The sequence below is a fragment of the Carcharodon carcharias genome (genome assembly GCF_017639515.1).
Source record: "Carcharodon carcharias isolate sCarCar2 chromosome 39 unlocalized genomic scaffold, sCarCar2.pri SUPER_39_unloc_1, whole genome shotgun sequence".
NCBI lineage: Eukaryota > Metazoa > Chordata > Chondrichthyes > Lamniformes > Lamnidae > Carcharodon > Carcharodon carcharias.
Window position 1 is genome coordinate 717,187 of NW_024470814.1, and position 27,803 is coordinate 744,989.

Consider the following 27,803-nt stretch of genomic DNA (forward strand, 5'->3'; position numbering starts at 1 on the left):
GGATTTAGTCTGGGACACTGGAGAGCCGGGATTTCCATGGAATCGGGGAGTTTGTGAAGAGAGAGAAACACAGAGAGGCAGCAGCAGCCTAGAGCTGACAGCAGCTTGTCTCCGCCCGGTCCGCTCGCTGCCTTTAAGTTGCTCATTGCCACCACCAGCGGCTTCCTTTCTCACCCCGTTCACATTGACAGAGAGACTTTTTTGTGCAGAGTCCCGGAACATGACCGACACCGCATCCGCCGAAACGGCTCCTCCAGCCGCTCCCGCCGCCCAGGTCAAGACTCCCAAGAAGAAGAAGATATCGGCTCCCCGTAGCGGAGCAGCCGGTCCCAAGCTGGGCGAGCAGATCCTCAAGGTTGTGGCGGATTGCAGCGATCGCAAGGGGATGTCGCTGCCCGCCATCAAGAAGGCGCTGCGCGGCAAAGGGCTCGATGTGGATAAACTCGGCTCCCAGATCAAGCAAAGCATCAAGAGGAATGTGACGAATGGCTTCCTGGTTCAGGTCAAGGGCACGGGCGCCTCGGGATCCTTCAAAGTCCCTAAGAACACAGCCCCGGGGAAAGTGGGGAAGAAGGCGAAGGCAGCAGCTGGCAAGAAATCTCCAGTGAAGAAAGCGGCAGCCAAGAAGGTGACGGCAAAGAAAGCAGCGGCCAAGAAAACTCCAGTCAAGAAAGCAGCAGCCAAGAAATCCCCAGCGAAGAAAGCAGCAGCTAAGAAATCCCCAGCGAAGAAAGCAGCAGCCAAGAAAACAGCCAAGAAGGCGGCAACTCCAAAAAAGCCGGTGAAGAAAGCAGCCCCCAAGAAAAAGTCTCCTGCCAAGAAGGTGACGGCCGCCAAAAAAGTGGCGAAAGCGAGGGCCAAGCCCAAATCCAGATAAGCAAAGATAGGAAAAAAGGGAAAGGTCCCAAGCAAGTTGTAAACCTCTGAAACCCAAAGGCTCTTCTCAGAGCCACCCACATTTCACATGAAAGAGCTGATCCCCTGATCATTTGAATCCTGTCTCGGAGTTGGGAGACAGAAACTGCGAACGGAGCACACACAATGCACATGGAGCACAGACACTTCGCATGGAGCACAGACACTGCACATGGAGCACAGACCCATCACATGGAGCACAGACACTTTACATGGAGCACAGACAGTGCACATTGAGCAAGGACACTGCACATGGAGCACAGACACTGCACATGGAAATGTTTCGTTTTCCTCCAACGTAAATCCTATATTCCAGCTCACTCACTGACACACTCTCCACTCGACCCCTCCCCAACTATGCAATAAAACTCAGGGATGACCTTACAGCTCCCTAACGGAATGTGTCAGAGCGTATTCAATGTTTATCTTTTCTTTGTTCACATTTTCAGGGTGAGAGTCAGCAATAGGGTGAGCATCGCTCCCAAGTCCGCCTCACAACTAATGCCCATACCTGTTTCTCTAATTCTGTTGGAAGGGATGTTAGCGAATTTATCAATCCCTTCTGGCTGTGTGGAAGGGAGGGGTCGGGGGCGAGTCTAGAGTTGTGTTGGTATAGAATGGAAGAGGGATTGAAATAGATGCAGAATTTGACTCTTAATATAAATGCATTATCGAGGGCTTGGGGATTTTACTGAGCTGTTTGAATTTAATACCTCCGATTTTCTAACTAGCTGGTTTATGATGTTGAAGTATTTCAGTTACTTTTATAGATTTTTGTACAATTCTCTTCAGAAATTGATAAATAAAAGTATTTCGGGCAGGGAGGAGGAGGGGCTGTTTTACCAGAAACTTTGCCCTAACTGTCACTCAAGCTGTCTCGCCCCGCCTCTCACTCTCTCTCTCTCAATCTCATTCTCTCTCTCTCTCTCTATTTAACTCTCCCTTTCTCAGTCAGGTCGGGGCGGGCTGTATAAAAGCGGAACGTGAAGCAGTTCCCCACTCATTCAGCAGCGATTTGACTGAAGAAGCATCATGTCTGGTCGAGGGAAAGGAGGCAAAGGACTGGGGAAAGGTGGAGCGAAGCGGCACCGCAAAGTGCTTCGCGATAACATCCAGGGCATCACCAAACCGGCCATCCGCCGCCTGGCTCGCCGTGGCGGTGTCAAGCGTATTTCGGGCCTGATCTACGAGGAGACCCGCGGGGTGCTGAAGGTTTTCCTGGAGAATGTGATCAGGGATGCTGTCACCTACACCGAGCACGCCAAGCGGAAGACGGTCACCGCCATGGATGTGGTTTACGCTCTGAAACGCCAAGGCCGCACTCTCTATGGATTCGGCGGCTGAACAAATCGACCCGACTCTATAACAAAACCCAAAGGCTCTTCTAAGAGCCGCCCACAACCTCACATTGAGAGCGGAGACCTTCGAGCGGCAGAGGGAAACCGAGATGTAGTTTTATATAAACACATCTTTCCCAGCTGCGCATTTTCCATTCACAATACTCTCGTGAGTCACACAAGGTTTCATACTTTATTTTAGTTCGGTTTTCAGTAATTCACTTCCTTTCTATTTCTTGAAGCTCAACTCCAAGCTTTGCTGACAGCTCCCAAACTCACACCGATTTCAGTAGATAAAAGGACATCATTTATTATATTTTGATCAGGAGCAGCTATTTTGAGACACATAATTCTCGCTTATTCGCACCATTTTCAACGTGTCTTTTTTCTTCGCTTTCTCTTCCTGAGTCTCTGAAACATGACAGGGCCTGGGAGGTACCTGTATACGATCTTTATATGAATCAGCCTGTATCGATGCAGCATGTTGTCTAGTTCCAGTAAGCACTGAACAGAGCTTTATTCTGGCCTGTTTCAGAACGATCAATGAAAGAATCCGAATTTACACAGCAATGTAAGGCAAAAATTGAGTGGCCCGTGCCGCGGAGCATGTTTAAAACAGACATTCCAGCAAGCATGACACAGAATATTTCCGATTTACTGAGTGAAACATATAATCCTGTTAATCACCTCGATTCTGCATCCCAAGCCGAACGGAAGTTCTGCTTTTGGTGCATGGTTTGAACTGTGAAGATACATTTATGCATATTGTGGAAAATAGTTCAAATACATAAAATTGGAGATACAAATGGTTAACATGAAGGGTGCGCAAAACCCCCACACACAACGCCTCCCCCACCCATTAAACACTAGACACAGGGGCTACACCATTCTCTTTTTAACATCAATAGCGCTTTGACATGAAGAAACCGATAAAGTTGATCAGTTTTATATGTGAGACCCAAAATTTCGCCCATCAGTAGGAGTTTTATCCAGTCTGCTGTAAACTGATCAGGGAATGAATGAGAATTTAATTCGTGTTCAGAGGCAGGACGTCGGATCTACGAACGTAATGGGACTCTCAAACACTGATACCAGTTGATATTTAATAATTGAAATTTATTTCAACGGCCTTCAAACTAGGTTTATTTTAATTTCAGTTACTCGTCCCTCTGAAATTGGCGCGCATTTTGAAAATGATGAACTGTCAGTTGCTGCTCCACCAATCAGGGCCCAGAAATCCATGCAGCCCCGCTGCTCTTTTCAAATTTCTCGGCGGGATTGCGCTGCATCCAATCAGGACAGGAGGGAGGTGACGGACAATGTCTTAAATAGACAGACACAGAGCGGCTTCATCATTCTCAGAGTCTGTGTTCCACAGCGTTTGTTATCATGGCCAGGACCAAGCAGACAGCGCGCAAGTCGACCGGAGGGAAAGCTCCCCGCAAGCAGCTGGCGACCAAAGCTGCCCGCAAGAGCGCTCCAGCCACGGGCGGCGTGAAGAAGCCCCATCGCTACAGGCCCGGCACTGTGGCTCTGCGGGAGATCCGCCGCTACCAGAAATCCACCGAGCTGCTGATCCGCAAACTGCCCTTCCAGCGCCTGGTGCGGGAGATCGCTCAGGACTTCAAGACCGACCTGCGCTTCCAGAGCTCGGCCGTCATGGCCCTGCAGGAAGCCAGCGAGGCTTACCTGGTGGGGCTCTTTGAGGACACCAACCTGTGCGCCATCCACGCCAAGCGGGTCACCATCATGCCCAAAGACATCCAGCTGGCGCGCCGTATCCGCGGGGAGCGCGCCTAAACACCCCACCTCATCACCAAGTGCGACAAAGGCTCTTTTAAGAGCCACCAAGTCGGTCAGAGAAAGAGCTGCCATCTCTTAACCACACCAGCACTTTAGCGTCTCAGGCCTACAATTTATTTTCCTCAATTTGTCACCCCGTAACTGACCTTTGTTCCCTTTACTTGATGTTTCAGACTATCTGAGGTCATTTCAAAGGCGATTGTTTTAATGATTTGGGAACGTTTTCCCTAATAGAAGAGTTTGGGCATAAATAGATGCAGCACATACTAACTGATGTCAGTAAGATGTAACAGTGCTAGCAGGATGCGTCTCACTCTAACCCATTCGTTCACAGATATCATCAGGAATGTTTTCATTGCGAAGCGATCGGAATGTTCACACATGCACTAAAACCCGGATTCAGTTTCACATGCCACAAAGGCTCTTTTTTAACGCCGCCTAGTCGTTCAGAGAAAGAGCAGCGATTTCTTATTAAAAGCTCCAGCTCCTAATTGTCAGAGCGACAATTTATTTTCATTCATTTTGTTTAGCCGGTTCCCTCCCTCTGCTGTATTTGGGGTTTGGTGCTGATTCTGTTTACAATTGTATGCAATTTCACATCATTGAATTAGAAATGGGATGACTTAATTATTAAAGAACGTCTTTCTGAACATTGACAATTGGTCATATATAGATGCAGCAGAGACTCCTGATGTCTGGATAAGGCAACAGCGCCAGCGTCTCGTTGTAACCATCGTTTTCACAGATCGCATTAGAAATATAATGTCATTCAGAATCGATAGGGATGTTATCACACATCCGGATAGACAACAGGTCGCCCTTTTCACTGATTCAGTGAGTGGCTCTGAAAAGAGCCTTTGGGTTCTCGGTTTAAAGAATGGTCGCTTCACTTGGTCTTGGCGGCTGCAGAGGCGCCGGTTTTCTTGGGCAGTAGCACGGCCTGGATATTAGGCAGCACTCCGCCCTGAGCGATGGTCACCCCTCCCAGCAGCTTGTTCAGCTCCTCGTCGTTGCGGACGGCCAGCTGCAGGTGCCTGGGGATGATGCGGGTCTTCTTGTTGTCCCGGGCCGCGTTGCCGGCCAGCTCGAGGATTTCAGCCGTCAGGTACTCCAGCACGGCGGCCAGATAGACCGGGGCTCCGGCACCCACACGCTCAGCGTAGTTACCCTTCCTCAGCAGCCTGTGAACGCGGCCCACCGGGAACTGCAGTCCGGCCCGGGAGGAGCGAGACCTGGCCTTGGACCGAGCTTTCCCACCGGTCTTTCCTCTTCCAGACATTGTAACAATCCCGCAAACACTTTCACAGAAAATGCTGATATCCGCCTTCTTTCACTTCTCTTATACCCTCAGGAGGAATGGTGGTGTGCTCAGAACTGATTGGTTAATTGTAATTTTCGTAAAATAATCGTCATATTCTTCATACTGCCAATCAGATCTCTGCTTGACTCACCAATCTGGAGTCGCTACGAAATTGAAATCGGAAAGAAAGACCGCCAAATCGTCAGTTCCCAACCGTTTATAAATTTCATATTTGAAACTACCGCCAAAAAATAAATCAAAGGATAAATCGAACTACAATCCTAATCGCTAATTCATTTTTCAGTCTAAGAATGTAATATTCACTCAATCTCTCTCTAATTGGTCTGGTCTGCAGTTTACCTGTATCTGTTAATTTCTGATTGGGAACGGGGAGTTTCATGTATCTGACATCAAGTGGAAATTCGAGGCCCCCAATTTAGCAGATTCCAATCCTTTGTTTTATTCAATATTGAAAAACTCGCCGGCACATTTGTAAAAGGAAAAACTAATCTCTTGCAGAAAAATCGCCGTTAAATTTAACACAGTCAGTTCCAAGCTATTAAATGATAGGCCTCCCTAATTGTACTATATCATTTTTAATCGCAAGTTCCAAACTAGCGTTTCAAATCAGGAATCCATTCGTGTTTAAAATCGGACCTTTTTGTAGTTCTAACAGCCGGCGAAAAATTACGTTTACTGAGTGCTGCGCTTAAGCAATTTGTCTGGATGTACAAGTGTGATATTGTTTGAAAACATTTTAAAAATGATATTATTTTATTGTATCCATATTGCAGGCTGTTAATTCACTCCAATTCGAAGTGGTTCCGAATGAGTATTTACCTTGTTGCACGACTCGTGTTCGGCCAGTAGATGTCACCAGGTCACTATAACTTGCACTTTATGGTTTCTGAACTCTCGTCGACAAGCAATGGGCCTAATGCTGCTCTTGGAACTGGCCGAGCGAGCCCCCCGTTAAATAGGCAATGGCAGTGGTCAACTCATCGCCCTCCATACTGATCGGTACAAGTTGTTATATTCGGCACTTGCTGTTTTCTGCAATGGAATAGTGACTTTAGCTCTGAACCTCTCCGTCACTGCAATACATTTCTGCATTTTATTCTATAGCTGTCAGGGCCTGGAAGTGAATGTGAGGTGGACTGTGCTTCTGCAACCATTAGCTTTTGCCAAGCTGCAAAAATTGGCAGATTAATTCCGTGTGCATCACTCTCTGGTGCTACACACGAAAGGTGTTTAGAACGTCCATTACGAATATAAGAACAGAAGAAATACGAACAGGAGTCGGCTATTTGGCACCTCGAGCCTGTCTCGCCATTCAATAAGATCATGGCTGATCTCTTTGTGTTTCAATTCCCACTTTATCATCTACCCCCGGTATCCATTGATTCCCTTGCCTATTAAGAATCTACCTACCTCTGTCATAAAAGTTGCCATTGACCCCGCCTCCACCAACTTCTGTGGCAGAGAGATCCAAAGTCACACCGCCCTCTGAAATAGAAAAAAATCCTCATCTCTGTCCAAAAAGGGCGAGTTCTAAGTTAAAACACTGCCCCCTATTCCTCAAAACATCCTCTTGATATTCACCTTGTCAAGGCCATTCAGCATCTTGCATACTTCAATCAATCACCCCTCACTCTTGTCAGCCCCAGTGGAAACAAGCCCAGTCTGTCCAACCTTTCCTCATAAGACAAACAACTGTATCCAGGAACTTATCTAGCAAAGCTCCTCTGAACCTTATGCAATGCACCTCCATTTCGTGTGAAGTTATCCACTTCAGTTTAAAAAACAGCATGGCAGATTATTATTTAATTTGTGATGGATTGGGAAATTTAGTAAAAAGGGAGCTGGGTACCCGTGCACAACAATCACTGACAGCAAACATGCAAGTGCAGGAAGCACTTAAGAAGGCAAATTATATGTTGGCCTTCATCGTGACATGGTTGATTGCAGGAGCAACGGAGTCAACTGAAGCTATACAGGGCCTTGGAAAGACCACTCCTGGAGTATTGTGTGCAGTTTTGGTCAACTTACCTAAGAATGGATACTTTTGCCATAAGAAGAGTGCAGCGAAGTTTCACCAGAGTGATTCCTGGGATGGCAGGATTGTCCTCTGAAGAGAGTTTGGGTCGACTAGGTCTATATTCACTGGAGTTTAAAGGAATGAGAGGGGGTCTCAATGAATGTATAAAATCCTGAGAGGGCTGGAAAGTTTGGATGCATGGATGAAGTTTCCTCTGGCTGGGGGTCTAGAACAAGGGGTCTCAGGATACAGGGTAGATGGTTTACGTGCCAATATATTCCCTCATCTATTCAATATGTATTTTGTGAGTTAACGTTTAATGTATTTTTCTTTTCTGAAATGTATTTCCAGTAATATCTCTCATTTTCCATGATATATATTTTTTTTAATTTCATGCCAGTCATCTAGTAATAGTTGAGTGTGATTTCACTCGATAACTTTCTTGCATTAGTATCTGTGTGTGTTAGTGCATGAGCCTGCGTGTGTGTGAGTCTTTGTGTGGGAGTGTGCAGGTCCCATTTCCCATTTGTCTTTCTCTGGTACAGAATGCAGTTATGGGATTAATTTTAATGAAATTTAAGTGTCTACCTCTGACCATCAGCTGTGTTGGAATTAGTTCCCTATATCTCATTTTTTGTACTGATTGTGTACCTCAAATTTGTGCTCTGTGTAGATGACTCCATTATTCTACATGTGTAGATTTCTTCTGTACTTAATATGCATGCCATGCATATGTGTTGAAATTATGTTTTCAATGCATTAATCTATTACTGTTTCCCGGCTGTGTTGCAGATTTAAACATGGAACTTTGCATCTATCAAAGACAGGGTTTATTCATTTGTTTTGAGTCAGTTAAGATGTAGCGTTCAGGCTGCTACTCAGCAAAAGACTTTGTGAATGATAACAAGATACTTGAACTTAGATACTATGTATGTCATATATGATTGTTTCAGTTTGTAATGACCTTACGTTAGAGAGCATATTGACCTGGCACGTGTTGTGTATTCATTCTGTATGAATTAAAATTGCACTTTTTTTTATGTCAGATATAGTATGATATATTTGGAGGGCAATTTAACCTGTTCCACTGTGGGAGCTCATGGAACATTTTTAGGATTAATTATGTACATTTCAGTTAGTTGCTCTATCTGTAAATAAAACTGCACTCTTCTGAAATGAATGAGCTGCCTTTTAATCCGCTAATGTTTGTGATTTTGGACTGGGATTGATGGACCCACCATTCTGCAGTGCTCAGTGAGTGTGAATTGGGGAGAAATATTCTGTCTCCCCTGTTGTATTTGACTGTTGCATTGTACATGTCTATCTGAATCTTGAGATCAATGTGAATCTGATTCCTTCTCACTGTGACGATGGAACTGCTCTTCTGTTATTACTCCGAGCAATAAATTTGCCTATGTCCATTCGAAGCAGAGCGTTGCATTATTATCTTAGATCAGGAATCGATACCTTGGTGCTACTGCAAAAGGGCGGATTGTGGTGCAAAGTTATATCATTATGAGATTGCACGTGAGTGTGTGTCTGTGCTTGTGTGTACTTGTGTGTGTGTGTGTGTGTGTTTGCATTTATCTGCCCATCTTTAGATTTGGGAGATAATTCATCCTTCTGCAGTATTATATTACGATATATGAATGTGGCTTCACACTCTATTTTTCACTTTTTAACCTCTTAACATGGGGTTTATTCGTTTCCTTTCTGTGAAAAGGGTTTTAAAATGCATCTAATTATTTGCTGCTGTGTGACTGTGAGTTTTGCTTTATAAATGTTTTTAATTGATTCTGGGCTTTACTCTGTATCTTTGACTCTCAGTAATGCACTTGTGGCTATTACTCAGCGCCTGTCTGTGCCTGATTTGTGAGCATGCATCTTACGTTCATTGTTTCTGCCAGGTAATGCATATTTTACTCATTGCCTCTCAGTTACAGGAATGTGGATGTGCAGATTTTATTCTCTATCTGTAATTCTGTGTTATATCAGTGTGATTAATTTTCCTGTTGTTTGCATCAGGGTCAGAATTGTGAGCATGGAAAATTATGCTGAAACTCAGGTTATGTTTAAATGAGTGAGAATTTAATCATTTGCTGTCAATCCCTGTTATGAGAAGGTGTGGTTCACTCTATGCTTATCATATTCTTGTATGACTATTCTCTATGTCTGCACAAATCTTGTTGGTCATTGTCGATTTTGCTGTGAACATGTCAGCCTGTGTTGCCTGAGTGTGTTGTTCACACTGCAGCTTTCAAATCAGTATGTAAGCCTGGGCCTCCCTCCACCCTTACAATTCCCACACCACCACCAGCTCTATCTCTTGGTCTTTGTTACGGGCTGTTATATTTTCATCAGCAACTTTCAGATTTTGATACATTTTGAGGTGTGATTTTTTTCTAGCTAATAACCTTGGTTTTCTCTCCACCCAATCTCTTCCTATTTTGAAAAGTCGGATTTGGAAAAAGTATTTTATTCTGCTCCTTTCTATATCTGGCATGTGTCTGTGTTTTAATTGTCTGCCCCTGTTACGGGAATGTAGCTTTCTTCTGTATCTGTCAGTCCCACCTATGAGAGTGGTGTTATGTTATTCACTGTACTTGTCAATATCTGCTTTATGAATTCGGCAGCACAGCAAAGCCGAATTTCACATTGGAAACGCATGAATGATCATCCTAATTTATCTATTTTTATCGTTATCCTTCTGTGCAGGGACTCGTTCTCTAAGTTGCATTGACAGAATGGTCAATAAACATACAATACAATAAACAGGCAATTATCAAATAATGGTCAACTGCTTACAAGGCAGATATGTTAATCCTTGTCTAAACATCAGACTCTATCCTATGATACACCATCTGCATGTAGGAACACATCACACTATAGAGTTTTGCAGTTTTGAATTTGATTGATATACTTCATTGCATATATATGATTCTCTCATTTCCCCATTACATCATCCAATCTAAAGTGCTTCAGCTGCATCCGTAAATTGTTGCATGGCTCATCCTCTGCCAGGAGATGGCAGCAGTTCACTATAAGTTGGATCTGGCCTTTTCTGATCAAACATCTGGAAAACAATAGGCCTGATGCTGCACGTGAACCTGGCCCAGCTCACCTCTGTTAAAAAGACTACGACAGCGGTCAACTACTTCCGCTCCATACAGATCGTAACAAAGTGTTTTGTTCTGCACTTGATGGCTTCTGTAATGCAATATTCACCCTAACTGGGTATTTCTCGGTCACTGGGATTCATGTATGTGTTTTATGCCATATCTGTTGTTTTCAAGCAAGGAAGATAGATATTGACCTGTAATTGACGGTCTTTGAGTTTCCTGTCACTGCGCGTGTTGACCGTTGCTGTGTGAGTGCGCTTTTTATTCAATACCTGTCAGATAATTTGACATAAGAGACTGTGCCTTTTTGGTTACTTACCAGTTTTTTGATGTTGAGTTCTATACAGCTGTGTGCTTATTCAGGTACGTGAATTAGATTCCACACCAGCAGCTCACCACCCACCGCAAACCCCCGTCCCTCTTGTCTCTCTAGTTCTCCAGGGTGTGTAAAAATGACTTTGCCACGATCTCTGTCAGTTCCTGGTAAATGGGTGCCCGTGTTAGACAGCCCCTGTGAATTTCTGGTGTGTGGGCATTTATTTTGTTATGTAGCAGTTCGTTGCTTGGAAGAGCTGGGTGTTTTTTTTAATTTTCTCTCCCCGTCTATTCGTCAGTATGTAGCATGCAAATGCGGGTTTTTATTCAGCAACTGTTAATAACTGACATGTGAATATGGGTTTTTCATGGCATTTGTCAACGTTTGGAATGTGTGTGGTGTGTGAATATGAATATTGCATTGGGTTATTCAGTGTCAAATGGGTCATCGTGTGTTTGAGTCGACCTCTCAGTTTCTGACATTTAAATGTGAAGATACCTTCAAATTATCAGTTCTTTTGTATGAGTGTCACCTATATTCTGTACCTATTAATCCATTTTAAGCCAAACTAAGATTTACTCATTCTCTCAGTAATGTTATGTTATTATGTACTCTCTGTTATGACTGACTGGACTTTTCTCTCAACTGGCAGTTTCCAATGTATGAAAGTGCCAGTTGATTGGTCCGCATCAGTTTAGGAAATCAATGTATTGCTTCATTCTGTACCTATCCAATTCTGCATGATTATTTTTTTATTAAACACTTCTCACATGATAGTGTTCAATTTATCCGGTCGCTGAGAGACTCTGGTATGTAAGCCTCGGTTTTATTTGGACCTGACCCTTTCAAGTCTGCGTGTGTGTGTTATTGATTCCACCAGCAGGAGAAATAAGGAAAATCCAGTGGATGTGATGGATTTGGATTTTCAGAAGGCTTCTGATAAAATCCCACAATAGAGTTTAGTATGGAAAATGAAAGCACATGGCATTGGCATAAATATATTTGCATGGATTGAGAATTGGTAGCAGACAGGAAACAAAGAGTAGGAATCAATGGATCTTATTTGGAGTGATAGACAATGACTCCATGGAGTACCAAAGGGATCAGTGTTTTGGCCCCAGCTATTCACAATCTGTAACAATAATTTGCCTGAGAAAACCAAACGTATTATTTCCAGGTTTGCTGACAACATGAAACTTGGTGGGAATGTCAGTGGTAAGGAGGATTCCAAGATCTTTCAAGGCAATTTAGACAAGTTGATTGAGTGGGTAAATACAAGGCAGATGCTTCAGAATGTCGATTACAACATAAGAACAGAAGAAATAGGAACAGAAGTAGACCATCTGGCATCTCGAGCCAGTCTCACCATTGAGTAAGATCATGGCTGATCACTTTGTGTTTCAATTCCCACATAAATATCTAACCCCGATAACCTTTGATTAACTTACCTATTAAGAATCTATCTAACTCTGCCTAAAAAGTCTCAATGACCCTACCTCCATCGCCGACTGAGGCAGAGAGTTCCAAAGTCACACAACCCCCTGAGTGAGAAAAAAAAATTGTCAATCTGCCCCAAAAAGGGTGACCTCTAACTTAAAAACAGTGATCCCTATTTCTTTTAACATCCTCTTGATGTCCACATTCTCAAGGCCATTCAGGATCTTGTATAATTCAATCAATCACCCCTCACTCTTCTAAGCCCCAGTGGAGCAAACCCAGTCTGTCCATCATTTCCTTATGAGAAAACCAACTTATTCCAGGTAACTATCTAGTAAAGCTCATCTGAACCACCTCCTATTAGTGTGAAGTTATCCACATCAGTTGAAAAGACAGCATGGCAGAATATTATATAAATGGTGATGGATTAGGAAATGTTGAAGTAAAAAGGGAGCTGTGTTCCGGTGCACACCAGACACTGAGACCAAGCATGCAGGTGCAGGAATGTATTGTCAAAATTCCATGTATGTACTGACAGATGCTTCTTGTCTGTGTGTGTCAGTGTGTGCTGTACGTGTACGTATGTCCATGTTTGACATTTATGAACTTTTGGCCATTCCATTTCTGTGTTTCATTGTATTTGTGTGCTTGTGTGTGAGTGTTTGTGTCTCTAGGTGAGCATGTTTCTGAATATTTGCATGAGTGTGTGGGAGAGAAAGTGCAAGTTTGTTTCTGTGTGCATGTGTTTAGGCAAAAGTGTGTTTGTGCGAGTGTGTGTGCTTGTGTGTGTGTGAGGGCCAGTGTGTAAGTTTGTGTGCCTGTGCATGTTTAGGTGTTTGTTTGTGTTTGTATTTAATAGATGGTGTGTGCATATGTGATTATGTATGTTATGAGAGTGTGTGTTTGCTTTGCATGTTTGTCTGTGTGTAATTGCATAAGCCTGTGACTGTGTCAGTGTTTGTCTGGGAGTGTGCAGAGATCATTTGAAATTTGAATTTCTCTGGTACAGAATGCAGCTTTGAAATTAATTTTAGTGAAATTTAAGTGTCTACACTGTGAATGTCTGTTTTTGTGAAATTAATTCCCAAAATCTCAATTATGCTCTGTACATAATATGTATCCCATGCATATTTGTGAAAACTATTTCCTCAATACATTAATCCAGTATTGTTTCCCGGCTCTGATGTGGCTTTAAATATTAAAGATTCATTTCTCAAAGACAGATTTTATTCATTTGCTTGAGTCAACTAAGGTGTAGCATTCAGGCTGCAAATTGGCAAAATTATTTTTGAATGATAACGAGACACTTGAACTCACATGCTGTGTATGTCATACCTGATTGATTCATTTTGTAATGATTTAATGTTTTGAATCACAGTTAGAATATTGACCTGGCATGTATTGGGTATTCATGCTGTGTTAATTAAAATTACATTTTTCTTTATTCCAGATTTTGCATGAGATTTTTGAGGGGAAATTCAATCTGTTCTTCTGTGAAATCCCACAATAAATTCTTAGGATAATTTTGTGCATTTCAGACAGTTGGTCCATCTGTGGCTAAGACTGCACTCTTCTGAAATTAATGAGCTGCCTGTTAATCTGATAATAATAGTAGTTTTGGAGTGAGATTGATGGACCGACCATTATGTGGCGCTCAGTGAGTGTGAACTGGGGATAAATAATATCTCTCTCCTGTTGTATTTGACTGTTGCATTGGAAACGTCTACCTAAAACTTAAGATCAAAGTGAATCTGATTCCTGCTCTCTGTGACGAGGAACTGCTGTTCTGCTGTGTTCTTTGAACAATAATGTGCCCATGTCCATTCGAAGCAGAGGGCTGCATCATTATTTTAGCTGGCGAATCAGTACCTTGTCCCTGGTGCACAAGGGGAGATGGTAGCCTAATGTTATATCATTATGAGATTGCTGGTGAGTGTGTGTCTGTGCATGTGTGTTGGTGTGTGTGTGTGTGTTTACCTGCCACTCTTTCCTATGGGAGAAATTTCTTCTCGTACACTGTTGATATTACAATATATGAATGTGTGATCACACTGAATCTTTGACTTTTTAACATCTTACGATGGGGTTTATTCATTCCCTGTCTGTGCATAGGGATTTCAAAATGCACCTAGTTATTTGCTGCTGTGTGACTGTGTGTTTTATTTTATAAATGTTTGTAATTGATTCTGGGCTTTACTCTGTATCTTTGACACTCTGTAATACACTTGTGGCTAACATTCTGCACATGCCTCTGCCTGAATTGTGAAGATGCATCTTACATTGATTGTTTCTGACATGTCATGCATATTTTACTCATTGCCTATCCGTTACTGGTATGTGGATGTGCAGATTTTATTCTGTATCTGTAATTTTGTGATATGTCAGTGTGATTCATTTTCCTCTTGTTTGTGTCAGGATCAGAAATCTGGGCATGGCATAGTTGTATTGACATTGGGCTAGTTATCTGGAGACACACGGTAATGCTCTGGGTTTGAACCCTGCCACGGGAGATCATGGAATTTGAAATCAATAAAAGTATGATTTGAATTAATGATCACCATGAAACCATTGTCGATTGTGGTAAAAAAAAAACCCTACTGGTTCATTAATATCCTTTAGAGAAGGAAATCTGTCATCATTGTACATGTGACTCTAGACTCACACTTAAATGCCATCTGAAATGGACTATCTAGCCACTCAATTCTAACAAAGGCTACAAAGAGGTCAGTGACAATGGCATAATTAGCCATGTTGACCCTGAAGGAGAAGGGCAGCAGATAGATGAAAATACCATCACCTGGAAGTTCCCATCCAGGGTACTCACCTTTCTGACTTGGAAATATGCTACTATTGCTGAGGCAGAATCCTGGAAATCGAGCCCACAGAACTGTGGGTGTATCTACACCACAGGGACTGCAGTGGTTCAAGAAATCAGCTCACCTCTGCCTTCTCATTTGCAATTAAGTGCAGGCCCAGCCTGCGAAGTCCACATCTCAGGAATGAATAAAATAAAAGTATGATATTGTATGAGATCCTTGGTATTAAATGTAATGTGTTGCTTTTTGAATGTTGGGTACATTCATTGATTAATTGTGTAAATTGCAATCAGCTTTATTACTTGATATTTAAATTGCAGCCAATGGTCCATTCTTGTGACATGCATGGAGTACACTTCAATCTGATAATGGCTGTGAGTTTGGACTGAAATTGGTGGACCTGCCATTCAGAGGTACTGAGTAGGAGTGTTTCGTGATTGTTCCAACAATCTCCTCAACCCCTTGCGCCTCTGAGTGTTTGACTATTGAATTGAGCACATGTATCTGGTATGACTTCAATTTGACTCTGAATATTACTGTTCGTGGTGATGGTGGAAATGATGTTCTGTCTGTATCTCAGCATTCTGTGAGTAATATCATACCTGCTGTCTTTTAGAAGAAGACATCTGCATTTTAATTTGGCTGGAGCAATCGTCAGCTTGAAACTGATCCCTTCATGTACTTGCCTAGAGGAAGAAACACATCTCTTGTAACTCAAGATCAGCGGAGGCATTTGAAAGAACTTAGATCAAAGTGAACTGTTAACTGAGAATCAATTTTTATAATGTGCTACAAATCATAAGGAAAATTAAAATAGTACAATGTCTGATTCCACTTCAGCACCCTGCTTTGATACTTTTCCAACAATTGAGTGACATTCAGAAACAATCCTGACCTGTTCTGATCCAAGGATGTCACTAGCCTAGGGGACAGAGGCATTGATGCAGGTCAGCTTTCAATCTCCAGCTCCCATTGTTAGAGCCGTCACCTGAAACTAACAGCCGCTGTTACAATGTTTCTATAACACTTATCACTTGAAAAGCTGGTCCCTGCGATAGGTGATATTTAGATGATTGTTCCCCATCCTCACTGTCCGCCTGTTCCCACTGTCCACTGTCCAAATGCCGACAAGTTGCATGAATCAGCAGCAATACTTGGAATATACATTACAGCATTGAGGAGAGAAAATCCCAATAGATTTCAATTGCAGCTTCCTCAGGTTCTGTCTCCCTCAGCAGGGCCACACACAGCCCCAGAAAGGCCTCTCTCCGTCAACCCGCTCACTGCAAGTTTCGGAACTCGCTCCCTCATCGCTCCGACTCTTTCAAACAGCCCGCGGGTCTCCTCGAACTTACCCCAAGTCAATGATGATTTCTGTGTCTACATTGACAACCCGGTGACTGCTGGAATCAGAACGCTGTTTACTCGCTTACCCGGGCCCTAATATTTCCATTTCTATCTGTTTGAAAGAAAGGTCTCCCCCTCACTGAGTGAAAAGCTTTCAATGGCGGAGTGGTGCAGAAAGGAAGCGCATGCGCTCTTCCAGTTATGTCTGAGAAACTTAAGGAGCGCAATGCGCAAGCGCTTATCTGGAATTGACGTCACAGAAGCAACATCATTTGCTCCTCCCCTCAGTCTATGTTCTCCAGCTTGAGCATCATTACTGGGACTATGTGGAACGGGCAGAGTTTTAGGCAGGTGTGCGATGCCTGTATGAAGTTCAAAGTTATATCGTTCCCTGCTGCATCTTTGCTGTTCATTCACCGGTTTAGGAAATCAATCCTCCCAGCGAATATATGTAGCAAAAAAAAAAAATGCTGGAAAAACTCAGCAGATCTGACGATATCTGTGCAGAGAAAGAGTGTCTTTGTCCCTACAGATGGTGTCAGACCTGATGAGGTTTCCCAGTATTTTTTGATTTTGTTTCAGATTTCCAGCATCCGCAGAATGTTGCCGTTATCCCAGTAAATCTACTTATTTGCTGAGACCGCGCAGAAGTTCATATCTGATCTCAAAGAACCCAGTTTAATAGAAACAGATTGAAACTGTCAATCACTTAGTGTCATATTGAACTATTTTTGGCGAATTATTCCAGAGAGCTCCAGAGGTTATCGAACGTTACATTTTAGATACTATTCACCTCACTCTCAGCCGTTTTCCTCTTTGTGTGATAGAAATGTGTCTGCCTCTGGACCAGTATTAGCTGGAGCTGAATCGCGTGAAATCTCACTGCTGTCAGTTTTAAATTAGTTTTACCGATCAGGTTCAGTAACTTCGGTGTTTCAAAAAGAAAACCTGCCAATCTTCTAAGTTCCAATGATTATAATTCAACTTGCTCAAAATTCCCTCATCCGTCAACAATATCATTTCAGGACTCATTATCATTCACTGAACTATTTCAAGAGAAGTATATCCCTCTATAGTTCCACCCGGTATTTGCAACACAATTATTAATTGAGATTTGCGCAAATTCTATCGAAACGCTGATAATGTGTCTGCCTCTATCTGATGGTGGATATGAGGACCAGTCGCTGTTATGTTGACACATGTTAGGCACAGAGAGACTATTCTCTCTCTCGTTATCTCTCTCACAAAGAATCACAGAACCAAAATGCAAAATAGGCCCTTCGTAGCCTCGAGGCTTCACAGACAGATGAGAAACACCTAATCTACCAACCTAATCCCATTTACCCTAAATTGGCACCTTGAATGTTATGACGTGCCAAGTGCTCATCCAGGTACTTTTTAAAGGATGTGAGGCAACCTGCATCCACGACCCTCCCAGGCAGCGTATTCCAGACCCTCACCACCCTCTGGGTAAAAAGGTTTTTCCACACATCCTCCCTAAACTTCCAGCCCCTCACTTTGAACTTAGGCCCTTTTGTGATTGACCCTACAACTATGGGGAACAACTGCTCCCTATGCACCCTGTCCATGCCTCTCATAATCTTGTACACCTCGATCAGGTCACCCCTCAGTCTTCTCTGCTCCAACGTAAACAACCCAAGTCTAACCGTCCTCTCTTCATAACTTAAATATTTCATCCCAGGCAACTTCCTGTGAATATCCTCTGCACCCCTCCAGTGCAATCACATCCTTCATTTAATTTGGCGACCAGAAATGCACAAAGTATTCCAGCTGTGGCCACACCAAGATTCTATACAACTCCAACATGACATCCCTACCTTTGTAATCTATGCCCCGATTGATAAAGGCAATTTTCAGATCTGCATTTTTCAACACCTCCCTAACATGCCCCTCCGCCATCAGAAATCTATGGACACACAAACCAAAGTCCCTTTCTACCTCCGAACTTCCAAGTGTCATGTCATTCATTGAATACTGCTTTGTCAAATTACTCCTTCAAAAGTGTATATCCTCACAATTTTGAGGGTTAAGTTCCATCTGCCACTTATCTGCCCTATTGACCAACCCATCTATATCTTCCTGTAGCCCAAGACACTCAACCCCACTGTTAAACACCCGGCCAATCATTGTATCATCCGCAAACTTACTAATCCTACACCCCACATAGTCTTCTAAGTCGTTCCTATAATTGACAAATATTAGTGATCTGAGAACAGACCCATTTGGTGCGCCACTGGGCACTGGCTTCCAATAACTAAAGCATCCTTCTGTCATCATCCTCTGCCTCCCACAACTCGGCCAATTTTGAATCTGCCTTATCAAATTATCTTTAATCCCATGTGCATTTGTCTTATTTATAAGTCTCCCATGTGGGACCTTGTCAAAAGCTTTGCTGAAATCTAAATAAACTACATCAACTGCACTACCCTCATCTACACACCTCGTCACCTCCTCAAAAAAGTCAAACAAATTTGTTAGGGATGATCTGCCACTGAAAATGAAATGCTTAATATCCCTAATCAAACCTTGCCTCTCCAAGTGCAGATAATTATTATGCTTTAGTAATTTCTCCAATAGTTTACCTCCCACTGACGTGAAAATCACTAGCCTCTTGTTCGCTAGCTTATCTCCACAACCCTTCTTAAAAGCAAAACCACATTAGCTGTTCTCCAGTCCTCGGGCACCACCACCGTGCCCAGAGTGGAATTAAAAATTCCGGACAGAGCTGCTTTTATCTCCTCCCTTGCTTCCCTCTGCAGTCTGGGACAAAAATCATTTGGACCTGGAATGTTCGTCCACTTTTAAGCCTGCCAACACCTCCAAAGCCTTGTCACTCCAGATATCAATTTGCTTATGAACTTTGCAAACTCTTTCGCCTAGTTAGACACCTTCATCCTCATTCGCTTATGTGACGATGGATTTGAAGTATTCATTCAAGGCTCTAGCTCTTTCCTCTGGCTCCACCCATAGATTGCCCAGGTTGTCTCATATCGGCTTTACTCTTTCCCTGGTTATATCCTTCCCATTCACATACTTATAGAATATCTTGGGATTTCTCCATACTTTTACCAGGCAGAGCTTTCTCATATCCCCTCTTTGTTCTCCTTTTAGACTTCTTAAGCTCCACCCTGCACTATCTGTACTCCACTATTGCCTCTGCTGATTTTTTCCCTTTGTACATGCTAAAAGTCTCCCTTTTCCTTCTCATCGTATCCTGAACATATCTGGTCACCCATAGTTCTCTGGGCATGTTAATCCTTTTTGTCACCATAGAGGGAACATGTTGAGCATATAGGCTCCCCATTTCATTTTTGAAACCACCCCACACCCCACCCCCCCACAACTGTTCCTCTGTAGATTTCCCCACAACTAACTCTTCCCAGTCTACTTTGGTCAGATCCTGCCTTATTTTACTAAAATCCACTCTACCGCAATTCAAAACATTTTGTTCTTGCAACTTTTCGATTTCTTTTTCCATAAGAAACTTACTCTGTACCATGTTGTGGTCGCTATCACTAAAATGCTCGCCCACCAACACTTCAGCCTCCTGTCCGTGTTCATTCCCCAGAATTAGGTCCAGCTATGCACCATCACTTTTAGAACTCTCTACATATTGACTTAAACAGTTCTCCTGTACACATTTCAAGAAATCCATTCCGTCCAAGCCCTTATCACTATGTCTATCCCAATTAATTTTGGGAATGTTGAAATCACCTAATATAATTACCCTACTGCTATCGTTTCACAAACCTCCACAACTTGTACACATAATTGCTCCTCAATTTCCCGCTGACTATCTGGGAGTCTATAATTAACACTTAATAACGAGGTTGACCCTGTTTAATCCTAAACCCTACTATCAAAACTTCATTAGATGCATCCTCACTGAAGTAACTGAAGTCTTAATTAATAATGCAACGCGCCCTCCACTTTGACCACCCCCCCTCACCTGTCTCATCTGAAGATGCTATATCCCGGAATGTTGAGCTGCCAATCCTGCCCTTCCCTCAACCACATCTCAGTGATGGCTACTATGTCATAATTCCACGTGTCAATCCTCACTCTTAACTCATCCGTTTTACCTGCAATACTCCTGGCACCAAAGTAGAGGCCATCCAGCCTTGCCTTACTCCCTTGAAACTTATTGCAGCTGTACTCCCTCTGACTTGATTGTTTTAATGGATTCTCATGTGTCCCGATTCTGCTAACATTCTCCCCCTGCCAAATAAGTTTAAATTTCTCACAACAGCATTAGCCTAACTGCTTGTGTCGCACTCTGACTCTCTCTGTATCTCACTCCCACTCTCTATCTCTCTCTCATTCACGATTGCTTCCACTCTCTCTTTACACTCTTGCTCACTTTCGCCACCCCATCGCTCTACATCTGGTGCTGAGAATGATACTGATGCTGTGATCCGTCCTCCAATAACATGCGTGACACAGTCAGTGTTCTTCACCCTCTCAGAAATTCAGGTCTGACATTTCATCTGATTATCTCTAATAAGAAAATCGAAGCGTGTCCTCAAAATCTCTGTCACTGCCAGGAACGTGACTATCCGCGAGTGCATGTTCATGCATAACTTGCCCCGCTCTGTTTGTGGCGATAAGTGTACATTGCAAACTGTGAAATTGTGACTGTCAGTTCTGGAGGTGCAACATAAACAGGGAGTTCTGGAGGGACCGGGAGGAGATAATTTATATTGTCGCCAGAAATAAATATTTGATGTGAGCTATTCAGATAATAGCCTGAAGTCACATATGATTGGTTCCTCCATGGAATCTGCGAATCAGACAATCTGCGAGTCCCATGTGATTTATTTTTTCTGAATTTACAATCTGCAGCAAATTAATAGAAAGACAAGCAATGTTCGAAAAGAGGGGTAATTATCTCCTGATTCCCTTACATTAGATAGTGGTTTCAGACTATGAAGATGGAGATGTGAATGTTGTGTAAGAAAGCGTTGGAAGAGGGCGGGCGAGTCAGAGGAATGAAACTGTGTTTGTGTGTTCGTTCCGATCATGATATTTCCGAGTCCAGCTTGCCTAAAATAAATATATTTCCCATTCAAAAATTCTCCCTGTTCCCCAGCTTAACCCCAAAGTGAGATTTCAAGAGCATTTCTGCGTTGTTTTGAAGATTACAGTCTAAAAGTAGAGGACATGTCAGCGATCGGGTGAAGGAGCTGCATTAAATCCGGTTTTAGTCGAAATTAGAGTCTTCAATTCGGTTGAAATATTTTCGACAGCAAACATTACAATGTCAGGTATAAGAAGGATTTAGTCTGGGACACTGGAGAGCCGGAATTTCCATGGAATTGGGGAGTTTGTGAGGAGAGAGAAACACAGAGAGGCAGCAGCAGCCAAGAGCTGAGAGCAGCTTGTCTCCGCCCCGTCCGCTCGCTGCCTTTAAGTTGCTCAGTGCCGCCACCAGCGGCTTCATTTCTCACCACGTTCACATTGACAGAGATACTTTTTGTGCAGACTCCCGGAACATGACCGATACCGCAGCAGCCGAAACGGCTCCTCCAGCCGCTCCCGCCGCCCAGGTCAAGACTCCCAAGAAGAAGAAGGCGGCTCCCCGGAGCGGAGCAGCCGGTCCCAAGCTGGGCGAGCAGATCCTCAAGGTTGTGGCGGATTGCAGCGATCGCAAGGGGATGTCGCTGCCCGCCATCAAGAAGGCGCTGAGCGGCAAAGGGCTCGATGTGGATAAACTCGGTTCCCAGATCAAGCAAAGCATCAAGAGGAATGTGAAGAATGGCTTCCTGGTTCAGGTCAAGGGCACGGGCGCCTCGGGATCCTTCAAAGTCCCTAAGAACACAGCCCCGGGGAAAGTGGGGAAGAAGGCGAAGGCAGCAGCTGGCAAGAAATCTCCAGTGAAGAAAGCGGCAGCCAAGAAGGTGACGGCAAAGAAAGCAGCGGCCAAGAAAACACCTGTCAAGAAAGCAGCAGCCAAGAAATCCCCAGCGAAGAAAGCAGCAGCCAAGAAATCCCCAGCCAAGAAAGCAGCAGCCAAGAAAACAGACAAGAAGGCGGCAGTTCCAAAAAAGCCGGTAAAGAAAGCAGCCCCCAAGAAAAAGTCTCCTGCCAAGAAGGTGACGGGTGTCAAAAAAGTGGCCAAAGCCAGGGCCAAGCCCAAAACGAGATAAACAAAGGCAGGAAAGAAAGGAAAGCTCCCAGCAAATTGTGAACCTCTGAACCCAAAGGCTCTTCTCAGAGCCACCCACATTTCACATGAAAGAGCTGATCCCCTGATCATTTGATCCCTATCTCGGAGCTGGGAGCAGATTCCAGATGGAAATGTTTCGTTTTCCTCCCACGTAAATCCCATTTTCCCGCTCACTCACCGACACACTCTCCAATTGACCCCTCCCCAACTATGCAATAAAAAAAAGGGATGACCTTACAGCTCCCTAATCGGGATGTGTCAAAGTGCATTCAATGTTATTCTTTTCTTTATTCACATTTTCAACGTGAGAGTCAGCAATAGAGTGAGCATCGCTGCAAAGTCCGCCTCACAACTAAGGCCCATACCTGTTGTTTCTCTAAATTTGTTGGAAGAGATGTTAGCGAATTTCTGAATCCCATTTGGCAGTGTGGAGGGGAGGGGTAGGAGGCGAGACTAGAGGTGTGTTGGTACAGAATAGGAGATAATTTGAAATAGATGCAGACATTTGACTCATAATAGAAATTCAGTATCGAGGGAAGGATATTTTTGAGAGGATTGGATTTAATACCTAGAATTTTCGAACTAGCTGGTTTATGATCTTGAAGTATTTCTGTTACGTTTATTTTTTTCTGTACAGCTCCCTTCAGAATTTTATAAATAAATGTATTTCGGGGAGGCAGAAGGATGGGCTGTTGTACCAGAGACATCGCCCTGACTGTCACTCAGGCTGTCTCGGCCCACCTCCTTCACTCTCTCTCTAAGTCTCCATTTCTCAGCTAGGTCGGGTCGAGCTGTATAAAAGCGGAAAGTGAAGCTGCTCCCCCGCTCATTCAGCAGCGATTTGACTGAAGAAGCATTATGTCTGGCAGAGGGAAAGGAGGCAAAGGACTGGGGAAAGGCGGAGCGAAGCGGCATCGCAAAGTGCTTCGCGATAACATCCAGGGCATCACCAAACCGGCCATCCGCCGCCTGGCTCGCCGTGGCGGTGTCAAACGCATTTCGGGCCTGATCTACGAGGAGACCCGCGGGGTGCTGAAGGTTTTCCTGGAGAATGTGATCAGGGATGCTGTCACCTACACCGAGCACGCCAAGCGGAAGACGGTCACCGCCATGGATGTGGTGTACGCTCTGAAACGGCAGGGCCGCACTCTCTATGGATTCGGCGGCTGAACACATCGACTTGATTCTATAACACGACCCAAAGGCTCTTCTAAGAGCCGCCCACAACCTCACATTGAGAGCGGAGACCTCTTTAGGGGAGATGAAGAACGTAATCTTTGTATTTTTACTACGAGGTATAGCTTTGCCACCAATGCGTCCACTTTTCACAGCAGCATCGTGAGTCACAGAAATGCCATGGTTTAATTTAAACCAGTTTTCAAAAATTGGCTTCCTTTCAACCTCCCGAATCTCGATTCCAAACTTGACTTAAGACCACGGCTGTACCCAACATAAGGTCGAATTTGATCAGAATTAGCTATTCTCAAACATTGCATTCCCCTTCGTCACTCTATTTTAACTGTTTTTATTCACATTGTTTTCGGTTCATGGGTCCTTAGCGCCACTCAGGGCTTGGAAGCTACCATTAGCGGAGGTTTATATGAATCAGCCGGAATCGATGTAGCATGTTGTCTGGTTCCAGGTTGCAATGAACAGCTTTATTCTGGCTTGTTTCAGAACAGTCAGATAAAGAATCCGAATTCAAGACGGGTTATAAGGCAGACATTGACTGTCTTGCTGCCGAATATATTCAGATCAGATTCTACAGCAGTCATGAATCAAACTATTATCGATTTGCAGACCTGAAAATTAAAACTACCCTTAATCACCTCTATTCTGCAACACAGGCCGAACAGAATGTCTGAATAGATAGTTGCTTGATGGCCGCCATAGACACGATGGACCGTAGAGCCTGTTTCTATGTTGTATAACACTATGACTCTAACAGAAGCGAAAATTTGAAGCTCTGCTCTTGGCACTCGGTTTGCAATGTAATAAACATGCATAGAGGAATATAGGTGAAAGAGACTTTGAATGAAAGTGGGGTATGGTGAAATCCATTAACCTGAGGTCCGCCGAGCTAGGGGACATGGTTGTGATTTACAATCAAACGCAACACACATTGAAACTGAAATGAGAGAGGGATGCAGTTTCCGCCAGCTCATTTTAGCTAATCCAATAATTAGAACATAAAAGTTCAACAATGTAAATTTCGACCATTACGCGTTTTAAAAAAACGGTCTGCAAGCACCCCTCCCCCATAAAGACCCCGCCGCGCACCCATTCAGCGGCAGAAACAGGAACTACGCCATTTTCTCTTTCACTTCACCAGCGCGTTGACATGAATAAACCGATAACATTCAAAAGGTTTATGTGTGAATTCCATATTTTCACACGTCAATAGGAGCTTTATTCCAGCCTGTTGCAAACCGACCAGGGAATGAATTAGAATTTAATCCGAGTTCCGATGCAGGAAGTCGGAACCTGGACCAAAAAATGGGAGACACAACCACTGAGATTTTATTATATTTTATAATTCAGATTGACTTTTCCTGCCTTCAAACTTGGTTTATTTTAATGTCAGTTTCTCGTCCCTCTGAAATTGGCGGGCATTTTGAAATTGACGAACTGTCAGTTGCTGCTCCACCAATCAGGGCCCAGAAATCCATGCAGCCCGCTGCTCTTTTCAAATTTCTCGGCGGGATTGCGCTGCATCCAATCAGGACAGGAGGGAGGTGACGGACAATGTCTTAAGTAGACAGACACAGAGCGGATTCATCATTCTCAGAGTCTGTGTTCCGCAGCGTTTGTTATCATGGCCAGGACCAAGCAGACAGCGCGCAAGTCGACCGGAGGGAAAGCTCCCCGCAAGCAGCTGGCGACCAAAGCTGCCCGCAAGAGCGCTCCAGCCACGGGCGGCGTGAAGAAGCCCCATCGCTACAGGCCCGGCACTGTGGCTCTGCGGGAGATCCGCCGCTACCAGAAATCCACCGAGCTGTTGATCCGCAAACTGCCCTTCCAGCGCCTGGTGCGGGAGATCGCTCAGGACTTCAAGACCGACCTGCGCTTCCAGAGCTCGGCCGTCATGGCCCTGCAGGAGGCCAGCGAGGCTTACCTGGTGGGGCTCTTTGAGGACACCAACCTGTGCGCCATCCACGCCAAGCGGGTCACCATCATGCCCAAAGACATCCAGCTGGCGCGCCGTATCCGCGGGGAGCGCGCCTAAAAACACCACCTCAGCACCAAGTGCGACAAAGGCTCTTTTAAGAGCCACCAAGTCGGTCAGAGAAAGAGCTGCCATCTCTTAACCACACCAGCACTTTAGCCTCTTAGGCCTACAATTTATTTTCCTCACTTTGTAAACCGGTAACTGACCTTTGTTCCCTTTACCGGATGTTTCAGACGGTCTGAGGTCATTTCAAAGGCGATTATTTTAATGATATGTGAACGTTTTCCTTAATAGAAGAGTTTGGGCATAAATAGATGCAGCACCTACTACTGATGTCCGTAAGATGTAACAGTGCTAGCAGGATGCGTCTCACTCTAACCCACCCGTTCACAGATATCATCAGGAATGTTTTCATTGCGAAGCGATCGGAATGTTCACACATGCACTAAAACCCGGATTCAGTTCCACATGCAACAAAGGCTCTTTTAAACGCCTCCTAGTCGGTCAGAGAAAGAGCAGCGACGTCTTATTAAAAGCTCCAGCTCCTAAAACCCTCAGACCGACAATTTATTTTCATTCATTTTGTTTACCCGGTTCACTTTCTACTGCATTTGGGGTTTTGAGTGGATTCTGTTTATATGTGTATGTAATTTCACATCTTTTAATTAGAAATGGGACGAGTTAATTATTAAAGAACGTCTTTCTGAACATTGGCAATTGGTCAAATATAGATGCAGCAGAGAGTCCTGACGTCTGGATAAGGCAACAGCACCAGTCTCGTTCTAAGCAGCGCTTTCACTGATCGCATAAGAACTATAATGTCATTCCTAATCGATAGATATGTTACCGCACATCCGGATAGACAACAGGTCGCCCCTTTCAATGATTAAGTAAGTGGCTCTGAAAAGAGCCTTTGAGTTCTCAGTTTAAAGAATGGTCGATTCACTTGGTCTTGGTGGCTGCAGAGGCGCCGGACTTCTTGGGCAGTAGCACGGCCTGGATATTAGGCAGCACTCCGCCCTGAGCGATGGTCACCCCTCCCAGCAGCTTGTTGAGCTCCTCGTCGTTACGGACGGCCAGCTGCAGGTGTCTGGGGATGATGCGGGTCTTCTTGTTGTCCCGGGCCGCGTTGCCGGCCAGCTCGAGGATTTCAGCCGTCAGGTACTCCAGCACGGCGGCCAGATAGACCGGGGCTCCGGCACCCACACGCTCAGCGTAGTTACCCTTCCTCAGCAGCCTGTGAACGCGGCCCACCGGGAACTGCAGTCCGGCCCGGGAGGAGCGAGACCTGGCCTTGGACCGAGCTTTCCCACCGGTCTTTCCTCTTCCAGACATTTTAACAATCTCACAAGGACTTTCACAGAGAATGCTGATATCCGCCTTCTTTCAGTTTTCTTATACCCTCAGGAGGAATGGTGGTGTGCTCACAGCTGATTGGTTAAGTGTAATTTTCGTATTATTATCCTCATATTCTTCACACTGCCAATCAGATCTCTGCTTGACTCACCAATCTGGAGTCGCTACGAAATTGAATTCGGAAAGAAAGCACGCCAAATCGTCAGTTCCTAACCGATTGTATCTTTCATATTTGAAACTACCGCCAAAAATAAATCAAAAGATAAATCGCACTGAAATCCTAATCGCTGATTCACTTTTTCAGTCTAAGAATGTAATATTCACTCAATCTCTCTCTAATTTGTCTGGTCTGCAGTTTACCTGTATCTGTTAGTTTCTGATTGGGAGCGGGGAGGTTCATGTAACTGACATCAAGTGGAAATTCAATCCCCAATTTAGCAAATAACAATCCTTTGTTTTATTCAAGATTGAAAAACTCGCCGGCACATTTGTAAAACGCAAAATTAATTTCTTGCAGAAAATCGCCGTATAAGTTAACATAGTCAGTTCCCAACTATTAAAAGTTATGCCTCCCTTATTGTACTACAACATATTTAATCGCAAGTTGCACACTCGCATTTAAAATCAGGAATCCATTCGTGTTTAAACTCGGTCCTTTTAGCA

General features: G+C 44.0%; 5 protein-coding genes across 9 annotated transcripts; 3 read left to right on the top strand and 2 right to left on the bottom strand.

The window, feature by feature from the left end:
- Positions 1-220: 220 nt before the first annotated feature.
- LOC121274909 (histone H1-like) lies at positions 221-877 on the top strand. The gene has a single exon (XM_041182290.1). It carries the CDS (start codon positions 221-223, stop codon positions 875-877), a length of 657 nt encoding a protein of 218 aa, XP_041038224.1.
- Positions 878-1,947: 1,070 nt separating this feature from the next.
- LOC121274852 lies at positions 1,948-23,785 on the top strand. Its single transcript, XM_041182225.1, has 3 exons — positions 1,948-2,233; positions 3,595-3,970; positions 23,467-23,785. The coding sequence occupies exons 1-3, from the start codon at positions 1,948-1,950 to the stop codon at positions 23,783-23,785; spliced, it is 981 nt and encodes a 326-aa protein (XP_041038159.1).
- On the bottom strand, positions 3,919-16,614 carry LOC121274871 (histone H2AX). 5 transcript variants are annotated; one of them, XM_041182258.1, is made up of 5 exons: positions 16,437-16,612; positions 15,684-15,767; positions 6,787-6,861; positions 6,196-6,408; positions 3,919-5,519 (listed from the first exon to the last, which is right to left on the bottom strand). In XM_041182258.1, exon 5 carries the CDS (start codon positions 5,332-5,334, stop codon positions 4,942-4,944), a length of 393 nt encoding a protein of 130 aa, XP_041038192.1. In that variant the 5' UTR covers positions 5,335-5,519; positions 6,196-6,408; positions 6,787-6,861; positions 15,684-15,767; positions 16,437-16,612; the 3' UTR covers positions 3,919-4,941. The 5 variants fall into 5 exon arrangements, 3 of the variants coding, with proteins under 3 accessions (XP_041038192.1, XP_041038191.1, XP_041038193.1); XM_041182257.1 differs by lacking the exon at positions 6,787-6,861 and having other exon boundaries at positions 16,437-16,611; XM_041182259.1 differs by lacking the exons at positions 6,787-6,861; positions 15,684-15,767; positions 16,437-16,612 and adding an exon at positions 10,832-10,934.
- Positions 23,786-25,430: 1,645 nt separating the features above from the next.
- LOC121274910 (histone H3) lies at positions 25,431-25,841 on the top strand. Its single transcript, XM_041182291.1, has one exon. It carries the CDS (start codon positions 25,431-25,433, stop codon positions 25,839-25,841), a length of 411 nt encoding a protein of 136 aa, XP_041038225.1.
- Positions 25,842-26,726: 885 nt separating this feature from the next.
- On the bottom strand, positions 26,727-27,128 carry LOC121274890 (histone H2AX-like). The gene has a single exon (XM_041182281.1). The coding sequence runs from the start codon at positions 27,117-27,119 to the stop codon at positions 26,727-26,729; it is 393 nt and encodes a 130-aa protein (XP_041038215.1). The 5' UTR covers positions 27,120-27,128.
- Positions 27,129-27,803: the final 675 nt, after the last annotated feature.